The sequence below is a fragment of the Strix aluco genome, chromosome 1 (genome assembly GCF_031877795.1).
Source record: "Strix aluco isolate bStrAlu1 chromosome 1, bStrAlu1.hap1, whole genome shotgun sequence".
Lineage (NCBI taxonomy): Eukaryota > Metazoa > Chordata > Aves > Strigiformes > Strigidae > Strix > Strix aluco.
In genome coordinates, this window is record NC_133931.1 from 109874464 (window position 1) to 109891597 (window position 17134).

Here is a 17134-nt window from a genome sequence, read left to right on the forward strand (position 1 = left end):
CACCCCTGCAGGCAACCTATTGCCCAAAGTGGCCTTTTGGCTGATGGTCACCCATCCATGGGGAGTCAGGGAAAGGCTTGTGGGGCGTGGATGTCGTGTTCTGAGAACCTGAAAGGTCTTTTGAGCTGGGGTGGCTGAAGCTTATGAGAGTAAGGTTAAAACTGTAATGGAAAATGGCATTTATCTTTCTGAATAAATACAGGTGCTAACAATATCTTATTTGTTTGTACTGTTCTCACTTCTTGCCATGCCATAGAAAATATGCATCTTGGGGCTTTATTTTCATATGCACATTTTGTTTACATAACCAGTACATTTTTATCAGCAAGAACCAATGTTAACTGAATTCAACAAAGACAAAGCAAGAGGGGAATGTTTATTCTGTACATGGGGATATCACAGAAACAATGTGTTTGAAGCCTTGTACTTCAAAAATATGCCTGAGAGGAATGGAAAAATCCAGGCTTGTATTGTAAAAACGTGAGTCACAACAGCTATTATCTCTTAAGAAATGGCGTTTCAGCTCTTTGATTCAGTCATTGATGATTTCCCTTTTTAAGTTGTGGTGCTTTCTTACCCTTTTAAGAAACAACTGAGCTAACCCTGGCTATTTGTAGAAATGTTTGCAATGCATAGATTAAAAGAAATTAGACATAGAAAGGACCCGTGAAATTATCTTGTCCATTACTTGAAAGCATATGAAATTAAAAAAGAATTAGGCTAAATATATATCTTAAAATTTGAAACTTTAACTTATATACAATATGAAGACAAAACATGTCAAAATTTTTCAATTGTAACGATGCTGGGAGATGTAATTTTTTTAAGGAAAAATAAATAGAAGAGTAGAAAAAACTCTAATGAAGTTTGTGTAGGATTTTCCAGTGGTTTCTAGGCAGCTATCTTTCTAGAATTTGCAGATAAATTTGAAAAGATCTGGTTTTGACTAGTTTGAAGTTGATTAAATTTTCTAATAAGAGAGAGCTTTAAGCAAAAATAGAATCACAGAATCATCTAGGTTGGAAAAGACCTTGAAGATCATCTAGTCCAACCATTAACCTAACACTGACCATTCCCAACTACACCATATCCCTCAGCGCTATGTCAGCCCAACTCTTAGACAACTCCAGGGATGGGGACTCCACCACCTCCCTGGGCAGCCCATTCCAATGCCTAACACCCTGTTCTCTAAAGAAATACTTCCTAATATCCAGTCTAAACCTTCCCTGGTGCAACTTGAGGCCATTCCCTCTTGTCCTATCGCCTATTACTTGGTTCAAGAGACTCATCCCCAGCTCTCTGCAACCTCCTTTCAGGTAGTTGTAGAGGGTGATGAAGTCACCCCTCAGCCTCCTCTTCTCCAGACTAAACACCCCCAGTTCCCTCAGCCGCTCCTCATAAGACCTGTGCTCCAGACCCTTCACCAGCTTCGTTACCATTCTTTGGACACGCTCGAGTAATTCAATGTCCTTTTTGTAGTGAGGGGCCCAAAACTGAACACAGTAATCGAGGTGCAGCCTCACCAGTGCAGAGTACAGGAGTAAGATCACTTCCCTGTCCCTGCTGGCCACGCTATTTCTGATACAAACCAGGATGCCATTGGCCTTCTTGGCCACCTGGGCACACTGCTGGCTCATGTTCAGCCGGCTGTCAATCAACACTCCCAGGTCCCTCTCTGACTGGCAGCTCTCCAGCCACTCCTCCCCAAGCCTGTAGCGCTGCTGGCGGTTGTTGTGGCCCAAGTGGAGCACCCGGCATTTGGCCTTATTGAAACTCCTACAGTTGGCCTTAGCCCATCGCTCCAGCCTGTCCAGATCTCTCTGCAGAGCCTCCCTACCCTCGAGCAGATCAACACTCCCACCCAACTTGGTGTCGTCTGCAAATTTACTGAGGGTGCACTCGATCCCCTCGTCTAGATCATCAATAAAGATGTTAAACAGGAGTGGCCCCAAAACCAAGCCCTGGGGGACACCACTCGTGACCGGCCACCAACTGGATTTAACTCCATTCACCACAACTCTTTGGGCCCGGCCATCCAGCCAGTTTTTTACCCAGCAAAATATATACCCATCCAAGCCACAAGCAGCCAGTTTCGCCAGGAGAATGCTGTGGGAAACGGTGTCAAAGGCCTTACTAAAGTCAAGGTAGACAACATCCACAGCCTTTCCCTCATCCAATAAGCAGGTCGCCCTGTCGTAGAAGGAGATCAAGTTTGTTCAAGCAGGACCTGCCTTTCATAAACCCATGCTGACTGGGCCTGATCATCTGGTTGTCCCGCATGTGTTGTGTGATGGTACTTAGGATGATCTTTATCAGCTTCCCGGGCACTGAAGTCAAGCTGACAGGCCTGTAAATTCCTGGATCATCCTTCTGACCCTTCTTATAGATGGGCGTCACATTGGCCGATTCCCAATCTGTTGGGACCTCCCCGGTCAGCCAGGACTGCTGGTAAATGATGGAAAGCGGTTTGGTGAGCACCCCAGCCAGCTCCTTCAGCACCCTCAGGTGTATCCCATTCTGTCCCATAGACCTGTGGATGTCTATGTGATGCAGTAGGTCACTGACTATCTCCTCCTGGATTGTGGATGTGTCGTTCTTCCAGTCTCTGTCTTCTGGCTGAGAAGGCTGGATTCCCTCTGTACAACTGGTGTTTTTATTAAAGACTGAGGCAAAGAAGACATTAAACACCTCAGCCTTTTCCTCATCACTCGTTGCCATGTTTCCTCCTGCATCTAGCAGGTGATGGAGGCTCTCCCTGGTCTTTCTTTTGTTGTTGATGTACTTATAGAAGCATTTCTTGTTATCCTTGACTGCTGAAGCCAGATTAATTTCCAGCTGGGCTTTAGACCTCCTGATTTCTGCCCTGCATAGCCTCACAGCATCTTTGTAATCATTGTGAGTGGGTAGCCCCTTCTTCCAAAAGTGGTAAACTCTCCTTTTCTTCCTGACTTGCAGCCAAAGCTCCCTGTTTAGCCAGGGTGGTCTTCTCTTTCACCGGCTTCTCTTACAGCACCTGGGGACAGACTGTTCCTGTGCCATTAACACTTCCTTCTTAAAGAGTGCCCAGCCTTCCTGGACCCCTATACCCTTCAGGACCATCTCCCAAGGGATTCTGTTAAGCAGTTGCCTAAACAAGTCAAAGTCAGCCCTTTGGAAGTCCATGATGGCAGTTCTGCTTCCCCCTCTCCTGGCTTCTCTGAGAATAGAAGACTCTATTATTTCATGATCGCTGTGCCCTAGTCAGCCTCCAACCGCCACATCATCCACCAGTCCTTCTCTGTTCACAAAGAGGAGATCCAGCAGGGCACCTTCTCTGGTTGGTTCACTCACCAGCTGTGTCAGGAGGTTATCTGCTACATATTCCAGGAATCTCCGTGACTCGTCCCGCTCTGCTGTGTTGTATTTCCAGCAGATGTCTGGGAAGTTAAAGTCTCCCACAACAACAAGGGCAACCGATTGTGAGATATCTCCTAAGTGCCTATAGAATATTTCATCCACCTCTCTGTCCTGGTTGGGTGGCCTATAGTAGACTCCCACTATGACATTTGCCGTTGGCCTTCCCCCTGATTCTAACACAAAGACACTCCACCCTGTCTTCACTATACTTGTGCTTGAAGCAATCATAACAGTCCCTAACATACAGCGTCACCCCACCACCTCTTCTTCCTTGTCTATCCCTTCTGAAGAGCTTGTAGCCATCAAGTGGTGCACTCCAGACATGGGAGACATGCCACCATGTTTCTGTGACAATAATTCAATTTTTTAAAAAAATAAACTTCTCATTTTGATTAAATTTTCATAGCTATTTTCTCTCCCTCACCATCCCCAATCCTTTTTGGGTTTTTTTTTGCTTTTTTGAAAAATTTTGACCAGTTCTGTTGCCAGAATGGCTTCTTTCAGAAGACTTTAAGGAAGTTTGAGAAGGATGCTGAATATTTTAGTGAAGATTCAGTTATTGTGATCAAGCAACACACATGAATACTGTGGCACTTGGTAGAGACATTGCACACTTTCTCCTATCATCTCAGTAAAGTACTTGATGTCCTTCATGCTATATGTCCATGCCTCCAGTTCAGCTATATGGAAAAGGTGTTGCAGAGGTGGCCATCAGCAGTGTTCCAGCAAAAGGAATGTCTGTGTAGGTTGGAGGCAGTCACCCAGCTCATGCTTTGAAGCACTGGTAGCAGGTAGTTGGTATGATGTGGATCTTGAGCACCTGCAGATATATGGAGGTATTAACTTTGGTTCTTTGTGTGCTTCTGCATCTGCATGAACTCATGCCAGCCACAGAGTCAGCAGGCAGATTGAGCCCTTGCCCAATGCATGTAGGCTGTCTTGTGTTGGCATTAGTGCTACTTAAGGAAAAAAGCACATAAGATCAGATGACAGGTTTTTCCAGACTGGTAGTCTAGGAAGAGTGTAAAAATAGGGCAAACATACTAAGTATTCTTTCTTGCATGCACCCATGTTCTGCAGCTACCCTTGGATTAGTCTTGTGGCTTTGTGAATCCTTGCCCTTTGCAGTCAACAAGTTTCACAGGATAAGTCTGCGCTATATGGAAAGTGACTCCAGTGGTTGTTTCAAACCCGCTGCTCTGTGATTTCATTTTAAATTTCTCCATTCTTGTATTATGAGAAAAAGCGAACAATCATTCCCCATTCACCTTCTTCACAGTGCTCATGATTATGTAGACCTCAGCTAATAGCCTGCAATGATCTCCTCTCTGGTTTAGAGACCTAGTCTGTGCCCTTCCAGAAGTACTGATCAGCCACCAATTTTTGTTGTCCCCTTCAACACTCAGAAAGGTTTCACTGTGAAGAAAAAAAAAATTGAAATGACAAAACACTTTGAGAATTCTCTGGCCACCTGTACTGATGTCATTTATAGAAAGTGAAATTCTATTTGCTTGCACTGGTGATGAGTCACAAAGCGTTAAGCATAAGAAAACTCAATTTGTGGGAAAGCTTGTGATTTCCTGTTTTTCAGGAGGAAGGGGATAAAACAAATGATGGGGGGGAAGAAGGGAAAGGAATAAAGAGATTAATTCTAAATAAATAAGAATGTCAGAATACCCAAACTCCAGAAAGGCTAATTCATTTTAGCCCTGCTTGTTCAAACAAGCAGTAATGTGGAGTATTATGTACAAGCTCCAGTAAATCATTCCTGTATGACAGGCTGTGATCAATGACAATTTAATGAATTCATTTTAAAACAAAGTCAGAATAGGAAAAACAGTAGTTATTTGAAAGAGTACTTTACTCAAATAAATTGAGTCAATAAATACGCTATTTGTCATGCAGAGTCCAGCTAAAGTCTTGTTTGCTAACAAAAAGCCTGTCATCACAGAGCCTAATAGAAGTAAACTATCTGGAACTATCCACTGTAAATAGACAAATACCATCTGAAAGCAGAAAACAACAATTGCGGCTGAACAAAGAATTCTATCTTGCACACATCAACAAATACAATAGGGTAGCCCACCTCAAAATCTGCTATTTTTTTTGTCACCAGTTTATACTCCGATTTAGTATGAATGATCTAGTGGTGGTAAAAAACCAAGGGCTGTGTTTCTTCTGTGAAATTAGTTCTAATTGTTGCATAGTAAGGGTTTCTCTTGCTGGAAAATGTGCTACTAAAGTCACTATTAAATTGCAAAATATGGCTTCAGTGAACTTGGATTTGTGCAGGCTACTAGAACAGGGATAAGCTTCATCCCTTTCAAACAGTAGTTTTACATTAATTCTCCCAGCTATCCATGTTGTTTAGTGCAGATACAAGAAGAGTTTTTGTTTTGCTGTGTTTTACATGCTTGGCTTTATCCATGTAAGTTGAAGAGATGTGGCAATTCTCACTCGTTTTCCTTCAGGCAGGCACTGGAAGTGTTAACAGTGAAGCACCATCAACACAAGATGGTCAAATCCCACAGGTTTGTGTTAGATGTTCAAACTGGTATTGGGTGGAAGGAGCCTATTTTTCAGATGTGATGAACTAGCAGCAGTGGCTATTCAGCATCTCAGAAGCTTGGAGTGCTCTCATGAAGGTCCCAGGGCTTTGCCAGGCACATTTGGGCTTCCAACATTCTTCAGATTGTAGGGTGTGGAAGAGAAGAAAATGCTTAAAAGTCTTGACAGGTGTCTTGAAGATGGTATTTCGTATTCCAAAGAAAATAAAAATTATGTCACAGAAGCCTAAAACAGAAATTATGAAGTATTTCTACGTGATTTAAGAATCTGAACTTGACCCTTCACTCTTTAAATTTGGAATAGAACAGCTGGGGCATTTTTAGAGTTTGCTCATGTGGCCGGAGATCAGCTGCTTTAAATCTGCCCTGCAGTCATCTTAGGCACATTGTTCATCCACTCCCAGAGCTGCATTTTCAAAAATGAGTTAGGAATCCAAATCCCAGTGGCTTTCAATGAAACTTAAGCTAAGTTACTCCTTAGTTTGGATTTAGGGTTCCAAGTGACCGAAACCTTAAGAATACTCCACAGTCTGTCTACAAAGTGCTTTTATCTCTGATCACAAGTAATTCCTAACTGAAATTACAGTTTCAGTCATTTCTGTTTTCCTTGATGTTCTGCTAACCACATAAAAATAGATGAAGGGTTTCCTGATAATAGATAGCCTACAAGTTATTTGGGTTATTATTTTCATTCTTCTTGCTTTTCTCTTGTCACTAATGTTTGGTACTTTTTGTTTCAGCTGTTTCCACTACTAAGAGTAAAGACCAGTAAAGACAAAGCAGGATGAAAAGATGGCTGACTTCTTGTTACCACCGGGTACTAACAGCTTCCACCGGTTCACGCCTGAATCCTTGGCTGCTATTGAGAAACGAATTGCAGAGAAGCTTGCAAGGAATGCAAAGCAGGAGTACAGAGAGCAGCTGGGCGAAGAAGAGAAACCTCAGCCTCAGTTTGATTTGCAAGCTTGCAAGAAGCTGCCTGATATCTATGGGACTGTTCCTCCAGAGCTCATTGGGGAGCCATTGGAGGACCTTGACCCTTTCTACAATGACCGTAAGGTGAGCACCAGCTGGCCATCCTGCTGCTTCTTTTTTGCTAAAGCATAAACACTGTGTCTTTTTTGAGGGCTCTGTTTTTCATCTTTCTACAGCCAGTAAAAATATTTTTTTTGAGATTAAGGATCATCATGAGCAGGGCTCCCAGAAAACAGCTAAGCAGGAGAGCAAAAAGGGATAAAAAGCATAATTAAAAACTGGGTGTTTTCAGATAACTCAGAGTATGAATATACAGTGTCTGAAAAGAGCAGAGCAGTAGCTGAGTTAAATTAAGCCAGAGGTTTTTATCTACCCTATCTTGCCTTCTGCATGAGTCTTGACTCTTCACAGGTCTGTTTATCACTTAAGCTCCTTAATGTTAAGGGCTTCTGGGTAACTTGAGTCTTGTGCTAGCACTCTACATAAGAGCAGGAGGCACTTCCACAACCATTCCTGGAGAGCAGTGGTTCTTTTTCTGTGGAGGGATAGTTTGACTCCATTTAAGATGACCAAAATAGAGCTGAAGGGAATTGTGAGTAACATGTGCAATGCTGGCACTTTGCAGAAAGGTAAGCTTTGTCCCAAAGCGAGCATCACCTGATGAGGAATCACGTGTAGGCTGGACTAAAGCCACAACAGTGCAAACAGCTTCTGTCAAAAGGCTGTTGACAGCAGAGCTGTTGTTTACTACAGTTCATTCCCCTTTCCAAACATTTCACAAAACGGAGGACAAAATAAGGTTTGGAAGCACAGTGTATTTTTAGACAGCTTCCAGTTCTTTTGGGTACTGATGTTCCTGATTTTGGGCTACTCTATTTCCTGTAAACAATGAATTAATATGACCACAATGCTACCTCTATTAAAAATGTAGAAACAAGTGCAAGAACGACAGAATAAAAGTTAAATGGATAAAGAAAAATAGATTACTCTACCTGGAGGGGCCAGAATTAATTTACCTTTTAATTTGCCGGCTATCCCCAGGCACAAGCAGCAGGATATAGATTTGCAATTTTAGTGTCATGAAGGTCTTAGACTACAGGTGGGTGAGTTGTTTAGAGTTTATCTATTGGGTGTCCTGATCCTGTCTTTGAGTGAATATTAGTTCCTCTGTGCATGGTGGGGCATCTTCAGAGCTCTGTAAATTGGGCCAAAATCCAATTCACCTTTGCTTCGGATTTAAGATAACTCACAGTATTGATTTCCTCTGCCCATATTAACCTGAGCACAATGACAGTGCCTCACTGCCAAGGTCAGATCTTGCTGTGGAGCTGTGTCTCATGCAGCTTTTTACTTGGTGAGATAAAAAACAACGACGGAGAGCAACGAAGTGCTCAGGCTAGAGAAGATGGAGTAACAACATAGTAAGGTTCCTGGCCCCTGGGAAGAAGAGCATCATAAAAGTCCCTCCACCACATTTTAGTCTCCAGGTCATTTTTTATTTTTAAAGGTGATTCCACACTTTTCTCAACCCTGTGATGGAGGTGATCTCACAGCACCCTGTAAGAAGTGAAGGCAGAAAAAATAACTGGGATATTGCAATAAGACAGGCAACAGCTCTGCTGGGAGGATCTTGGACAAAACTCTTCACCAAGTGAAAAGGAATTTGGGGATCTCAGGAGGGAGTGGAGAAGAAGTGTGGGATACTGGCAGGAATTTCCCAGTGGGATATAGGCTGGGAAAAGCTGAGCATAAAAGCAAATACTGAATGTTCTCATTTTCTGTTTTGTTTTCCAGACATTTATAGTACTGAACAAAGGGAAGACAATCTTTCGATTTAGTGCCACTCCTGCCTTGTATATACTTAGTCCTTTCCATCCAATCAGAAGAGCAGCAATTAAAATTTTGGTACATTCATATCCTTTCTGTTGATTTCCCTCCTCGGGTATTTTATACGGTTTTTAAACACAGATGGATGGAAGTCAAATTGGCTGAATTTGCTTGTGCAAGCAGAAATGCACTTGGATTTTTGGTTTGTTTCATTTTAGATTGTTATGTGAGCTATGAAAATGACTATATTATACTGCTGGCATCAGATAATGTGAGCCGCACTGGAGAGTCTGGTGAGTTTACTCAGGATTAAAAGGTGTGAAGGGCCTGATCATGTTTAAAAAGGAGTCAGTGGAAGAAACTGGGTGTAGTACCCTAGAAAGGAAGGGAACCAAGAGTCTGGACCACACCTGGGGACATCTACACTGATGGAGAGCTTTGCTAGAGAGCACTTAAACAACCTCTCCCATGAGACTCTGTGACACCACATGCAGAAGCAATTTAATTTTGAACTGCCTCAGAACTGATTTTTTTTTTCTTTCCTGAAAAAGAACATTTAAAAAATTGGTTTATTGCTTTTTATAGTTTTTTTATTGCAATGTGTTATCCAGCTAGGGATAAAGCATAGGCTGACTTCCTGGACCTTTTGATGGAAGGTTGATGCCTGATTTCTCCTAGCTCTAGTTCTCAAGTCATGCAAGATACGCTGCAGTGGTTGGTTTTGGCTTGTTTTTTAACACAGACACAGAAACATATCTTGACATAGACACATCTCTCTGGAAAACCAAACTGACCCAAATGTTCAGCTTTGTGTGAACGTTATTAAAACCACACCCTTTTTCATGAGTTGCCTGCTTTCTTTGTGGTGCACATGGGAGACCTGGCAGTGATAATTCAAAGACGCCACATGCAGCTGTGATGATTGTGTGATGTTTTAGTGATGGAAATCCCTCATCTGCCATGCTTATGTCCACTACAGAGAATGAATAAATACTAAGCAGGCAGCATCTTAGAACCAGTTGTTTATTATCAAATTTCAGGGAAAAAATAGGGAAAAAAACCATATTCCCAGTGGTTGTCCATACAGTGAAAAAAAAAAAGTGCAAATATAGATATTCTATCCAGAGGAAAAATAGGTGAAGCTCCTAGTTACAATAATTCCATGCAAAAATGAATACGTGATATCAGCCAAGATATTATTATGATTACTAAGATTACACCATAGATTTTTGCAGACAGATTTTCTTATGGATCAGGTTATATCTGCAAGTACATGCTGCTGCATAGCCAGAGACCAACAGTATTTATTAGGTACAATTACATCAGCCCAACCTTGCTGAAGTTAATTGAGGTCAATGAATTTGTACAGGTATGACTAAGAGAGGAATCTGAAAATTAGGCTTCTTACAAAAAAGCATTCATATGTGAATATTGCCGCTAGCTTTAGAGGTCTGTATGTCTTCTGCTCACCTTCTTCTACACCAGCTGGTAAAGCCATGAGGTCACAGGTATGTGTAATACACAGGTACTACATGCTCTTGGTAGCAGTCAGTCAAAAGATAAATATGCATGAAATCCTTATCATATTACTTCCAAGGATAAAGACCACAGAGGAGAGAATTTGAAAGATATGTCAGGAATAGAAATATGATCAGATAAGCAGTGTAAAATTTGGGAGTGGAAGGTCACAACACAAATAGCATTTTCGTTCCAGAAAGACCCAAGTTATCACCTTGTGTTGATAATGTCAGGAAATCCAGCAGCTCAATCTTTGGCAAGCACAGGCAGGAGGCAACAGCTCTAGTCCCAGCAAAACAGCAGTGAAGTTCCTGCATTAGACACTGATTTGTTTTCTGTCGATAAAGACCTTTCACATCAACCTGAAACACAAAGGCCAATTGGCTGAGCAGGCAGGCAATATCCCAGGCAGAAAGGAGCCTGAATTGGCAAGTACTCAAGCAGATAATATCACAGACATGAATCTGGGAATCAGATCTATTTTCTTGCATGAGTGTAATCAAGCAATCTTTATTTTCTCCAGGGCAAAAGCCAAAAAAGAGCATTAACAAATGGTGCCCTGTCACGTAAGTGTCTAAAGCAACTTCTTTAGTAGATGCCATATTTCCATTTCCAGTAATTGAGTGTACCATGAAGGCCAACAGTAGAACCAAATAGAGAGGAAAGAGTAAAATCATCCTATATAGAAGCTGTGGGGGTCTCATTTCTTGGTTAAGTAGCTATATATGGAGTTCTGCCTCTGAGACTTCACGCAGATAGATCCTGTATGTTCACTGCTCATCCAACCAAGCCTGATTAGTGTAGTCATTCAAAAATACACTCTTCCAAGGGAAAAAGCATCCACAGCCTCCTAGTAATGTGAATTACTTCAATTAACAATGTCTCCCTAAACCTCTTCTTCAGAATTTAGGAGGCCTCATGAAAGGACCATGGCCCAGACAACCGCCCAGAAGGTGGCCCTGGTCCATTTCCATCACAGAGGACATGGGGACTGTAGGTCTGCATCCCACTGGATGAACACTTTTTCCCTTCTGCATCATTATTAGCTATTATTAACATCTTTATTTACTACACCTATTAATAAGATGAAACCACTGCTAACATTTCATTGATGCCTTATACTTAAAAATCTCCTTTTAGTTCTTCTTGCCTGCAAGCCAAGGACCATTCTGTGGTGTCCTTAGTTTCTTCAAGCAGTTTGCAGTCCTGTATAAAGTCCATAACAATTGCTATTCCTAGTTTTTCTAGGTATTATAGATAGTTGCTCTCAGTTTGCCACTGATCCAGATGGTGTTTTGACCAAAATTACTTTCCTTGATGCTAGAATTATGGAATCTGGCCCATTTTTTTAAAAAAAAATCTTCTTAAAGAATTTCCAATTTTTGTTCATGTTTTCTGCTTGCAACTTTTCTCCCATCTGATTTTACACACTTTCCTCTGTAAGGGAAGATAAGACCTTGTGAAGCACCAATTATATGTACTATTGATTGGGACTAACCTTTGCTTGCACATATTATATGTAATTTGGCAATGATCACTTAAAGACCCTCTAGTATTCAGTCTGCTAATTAACAATTATCCATCATAATGAAGTCTAGAATAGAAGTATGCCGTATTTGACTCAATATCTTTGTGCTAGAAGATAAAATTTATAACTTTTAGAATCAGTTTGTGCAAAGCCTATTCTGTAACTTCAACTGGAAATAGGCTTAATTTGTCACAGAAAGGATCCTGATGAGTAGTGTATTTGGTTTGTGGTCCATAACAGAGTCCAACCCATATTTCTGGATGTGTTAGCCATGTCAACTCATGGATCAGCAGGCTTTCAAAAATTGGAATTAGTAGCATTTCCAAGATAGGTAATAGACAGTGCTGTGAATATAACTTATCTCAATTTCATCTCCTTTACTTTGTCCTTTCTGAGTAGATCATCATCACAGACTTTTTCTGTCACAAACAATTACATTAGATTTCAGGTAGGAATGCTAGTTTTCACTCTGTAGGAATTTCCGTTTTCTCTTTTAACACTGATCTCTGACTTTGGTGCATAACCAGCTGAAATGTTTCATTTTATGTTCTTTGTAGTTTTCACTTTGGTCATGAAACTCAGTTTGAATTCATAGCGCATTTGATGTCCCAAAGCTGACCTCTTATATTTTCAACCTGTGTTCTCGGGTACATTCTCTCTGGTGTCTGCATAAGAAGGTGGATGATACCTGCCTACAAGTGAGCATCTGGGAAAGCTGTTAGATTCAGCTTATACCACAAGGAAACAGGGATCAGACCAGTGATCCTAAAATGGGTGGTTAGACAGGAATTTCTTTGCTTGGAATTGAAGTATAGTATTTGTTTGGCATGGCCTGAAGATACCACTCTGTTTTACTATTATTGTTTTCATAGCATTTCATGGCATTTCACTGTAGTTGAAAAAGTAATCCAGTCTTTTCTAGGCTAGCTGCTGCTTACAACATAATTGTGTTAACCAGATGGACACAATTTATATAAACGTATCTCAAGATGACATGACAAAATATGACTGGAAATCAGATATCCTTCCCAGTCCTTCAGCAGGAGGTGTTGGCCCAGTAGTGGAAAATGTTTGTGAGATGAGCAGTCCCTTTGAGTTCAATTACTGCTTTCTGCAATGGCGCTGGGGAATATGCAGGTTGATTACTACCAATTTAATGTCATAGTTGCTTATGTGGCCCATTGGAAAACATTCCACTCTGTATTCAGCAGACATTTTGGCTTTGCAAAAGGACAATTTTCATGGAAACATTTCAGGACATACATCTGAAATTATGTTATTTGATCACTGTTCTCAAACAAAAGATAACACCAATGGAATTAGTAAAGAGTTGAAAAAAACCCAACTTTTTTTTTTTTTCCCTAAAGAAGGCAAAAGAAATTTGCATTTGGGTGCTATTGTTTTTACCTGAGAAGGGTCCCAGCCTATTGACTGAGTTGTTTTCCTTTGCCTTATCTTCTGTCTACTTATACTCATTAGTTAAGCTTTCTCCAGTAGCATGGGACCTATTATTTACACAGGAGAATCCCATCAGGTTTTGTAATTTTTTTTACAGAAAGTGGCATGTGTTTTTAGGAGAGCAGTTCAGTGAACTATGTTTTCAATTTCAGGAATTCGATTTAGGGTGCTCCTTTTCGAATTTATGGCCTCAGCTAAGTGCATGGACTATACACTTGGGAGGTTCATTTTAGCGTCCAATTAGGGAAACTGGTGCCTCAGCTGAGGCAGTCAGCTTTGCAGACCAAGACTGCGTATTTGCCAAACGGGTTTGCAGACCAAGCTCTGAAACTCATATTAGCTTTTGGTGAAACTTTATACTGAATGCAAGACCTCAAGCCCATTAGAGCGGTTAGAAAGACCAGATTTATAACTTGCCCTACTGCCTGAGAAATGTTTCAGGATGCAAAATAAAATGGGAATTTGCAGACACGGATTTTTCTGTAGATACTTAAATGAGACTAATCTCTCTTTTCATGCAAAGTTGTGCAGCTATGCACATTGTTATCTCACCAACACTGCTGTAAATTTGGGGTATTGTATTTTCAGAAGACTGCAGAGTCAGTATATTTGTTTACTGTATACAGTATGTATAAAGGATGTAGGCAAAGAAAAAAAAGGACAGAAGGTTCCCTCATTTTTTCTATGTTTATATAATTATTTGTTTCCTTATGCACTTGCAAACAAATGTCTATAGCCTTTTATGCAACTTGCAATTTATGAGTGAGCTGTCACAACTTGTGTGAAATGACAAAAAATTATGAAGTCTTATATGCATTGTTTTCCTTAATTCGTTTATTTACATTGTTCAGTATGTTTATTATGTGCACTATTTTAACTAATTGTGTGTTCATGGCACAATCAGAGACTCCGTCATGGAATAAATATGTTGAGTAAGTATACTTGCTGTTTTACAGCTGCCCCATTCTTATCTTGTCCTTTCTCTTCCATTTGTTACGTTCTTCTTTTCACCTTGTTTGCCGTTGTCTAAGTTCTTTCCAGTAATACTGACCATAGTATCTGTCCTGACAAAATGTTTTTCCAGGTGTTTGTTGCCTGTGAAACTTTCCTTAGTAAGTAAACTAACAATTTTTAGGCTACCAAGCTCATCCTTATTGCTAAATGTACCTAGTATGCTACATGTGAATTAAATCACATATGAGAACTCCATTTGAAACTGGCCAAGCTTCCACAGTTCCCATGCAAGAGATTCAATCATTGGACACATTAGAATAGTCTGATGGAGATTAAGTTGAACTATTTGAGAAAATACTTCCTGGACATTGTCAGTTCTGTCTTTAAACTGAAACTTAGTGCAAACAAATGCTTATTTTGGATTGAGCACATCATGAGAAGTGTTCCCCTGTAATTGTTAGTAGGCATACTTTATGAGCAAGCATAAAATTATCTGGGAACACTTTTATGAGGACTCTTGTCTTTTTAGCTTGTCAAAACTTCAGAAAAAATAACAAAGATATCACTTGAATGGTTTTGTGGTTGTTTTAAAAATTAATTTTAAAGGAGGTTAATGGACTTCAGAGAGCCTATTTCATTTCTTTAAGTTGCTTTAAAATATTCGTCTTAGAAACAGATACCAGATGCACAAGCTAATCAACCTACAGTGCATTAAACAATTATTTTGGCTCATTGAACCAATCAGAACACACTTTTTATTTTTGACTGACATGTGATAAACACAGCCATCTGCTGCTCCATAGTCTGGTGTTTGGTCTACTCGGAGCTGTAAAGACAGACAGTAAAATGTCCTTATTTTAGGTTTCATAAAATCATACAGGACACATCTTCTAGGCCATAAATTACTAATTATAGATAGCACTGAACCAAATATTTCATCCGATCACAATAACATCCTAATCCCAGGATGTTTCATGTATTTCTGTATGGTGTAGTACTTGCTACCCTAGTATGTCTGTGACTTTCCTTTTCCCCTGACGTTGTCTCCTTCCTATTGAAAACTGTCATACAGTACCATAGCCGTGATATATTCAGCTGAAACTTGGACATCTCATCCATGTGAGTCAAAATTTGGTCAGTGGGTCTACAGCTGGGAATTCAAACATTCTGGAGGAAAATATCAAAGTGCTTGTTGTGTATTCTGTAAGCAGGAAAATGTGGATGATGTTGTCAGTGCATCAAGCAGGACATGCAATAAACATAGAGCAGAAATGCAAACGGACTCCATGCAGCATGGAGTAAATCCTTCCATGTTTCTTCTTCTCCTGTGTCTCCTCATAACTCTCAGCTTTTCCTCCTCAGATGTATAGAATGAAATCAAATGCAGGTACTTTTGAGGAGCAAAACAACCCAATGAACTGTAATTCAACTTGATTAAGATTTGATTTGGAAAAGATACATTTAATCCATTTTGTTCTGATGTTCCAGAGACTCACAGGAGATACAAGAGTAATCTTGTGCAAATATTTGTCCTAGATCTTCTTTTAAAACATTTTCCTTACCATTTTGAAGAAAGAAATCAGTTCAACTTCCCTCCACTAAAAATTTCAAAAAAACCCTGACTTCTGTTGTTAAAGAAGCTGTTCAGTTGCTGGAGGACTTTGCCCGATCCATTTAGAATTAGATGATGATTATACAATCAATTAAACCATCTGACATGCTGAATAAATACAAGTACTTTATCATTTTAATGAGCTTATGTACTGTTAAATATTTTTTTTTTTAGTTCTTTGCATGTGTTTTCTGCATGCATTACTGAATACACATGCTTAAAGAGACTGTCACATTGGTGACCTATATTTGAAATACCAGAGCAAAACTAAATAGGAGCCATGAGAAGTCAGATACAAGACAGTACTTAGGTGTATGATCAAAGAGTAGATGTGAGAAACATTTAGCGTCCACTGTTGCACAAAAACTGTCCTGCTAATCTCCATTTTGAGATAAAGCATACTGAGGTTTTATAACATGTGTAGCTAGCTCTACTCTGTGACATGATGGTAGGAGAGCATGAGATTTGCCACTATCTGTATGTGTGCCCAGTTGCAGATCAGAGGAATACAGTTAAGAGGAAACATTTCCTTTTTATGCATAATTAAGTTCTTCCTTATATTACCACCTTTAATTGCTTACACTTTTTACCAAACAGGAATCCCAACTGTTGTAATTTTTTGTGTGTGATGGCACCATTATATCTACTGGTGTTTAGGGACTGAACAGAAAACTCAAGCTAGTGTTTCCAGTGAAAGCCCCTAACATCACGACTTATGAGATTTGTGTTTTATGGGGTTTTAGGTGTTTGTTTGGGTTTTTTTTAATAGGCTTTAGTATCATCTGCATATTAATTTGGAGAAAAGGGATAGGGAATGCCAGTGGTGGATACTAAACATTTATTATTTTTATTAAGGTATGGCCTAGAATACCTAGTCCCATTGGGCTAACTGTCTCATGTAGCAACATTCAAAGAGAGGTGTTGTATGCCCTGAAGTATGTCTCTGATGGTAGGCAGGGTCCTGGGTGAATACAGATCTGAATGTTATAAGTCAGATATGCTCCACAGAGAATTTGCTAAATTTTATTATAAGTGTCATCTTTATTACAAAAGGTAAGATGTATGTTCTCTCCCAGATCATCACAGTCAAGAGGTTTTTGGTAATAAACATCTTACTATGGGAAAAAAGTCACCCTTGTGTCTCTTTTACTTCAGGCAGGTCAAAATTACTACATATAGTATTTGAGTGGGAGTTGTTTTACTCTTTTTCAATGAGGGCATTCTGTTGTTTAATTCTGAGGGCTGGTGTGATTTACCATGGATAGTGAAACACATGGGAAGTTGCAGGAAGAATACCCT

The 17134-nt window shown here is 40.1% G+C and overlaps 1 protein-coding gene across 4 annotated transcripts in view; it reads left to right on the plus strand.

Annotated features, from left to right (window-relative positions):
* Positions 1-17134, plus strand: part of LOC141925972 (sodium channel protein type 5 subunit alpha-like) — a 223740-nt gene that overhangs the window by 35686 nt on the left and 170920 nt on the right. For all 4 annotated transcript variants that reach the window (XM_074830944.1, XM_074830965.1, XM_074830954.1 and 1 more), the window contains exons 2-4: positions 6704-7022; positions 8733-8850; positions 14111-14201. In XM_074830944.1, the coding sequence (XP_074687045.1) occupies positions 6756-7022; positions 8733-8850; positions 14111-14201 (476 nt within the window). In that variant the 5' untranslated portion in view covers positions 6704-6755. The remainder of the gene's footprint in view (positions 1-6703; positions 7023-8732; positions 8851-14110; positions 14202-17134) is intronic.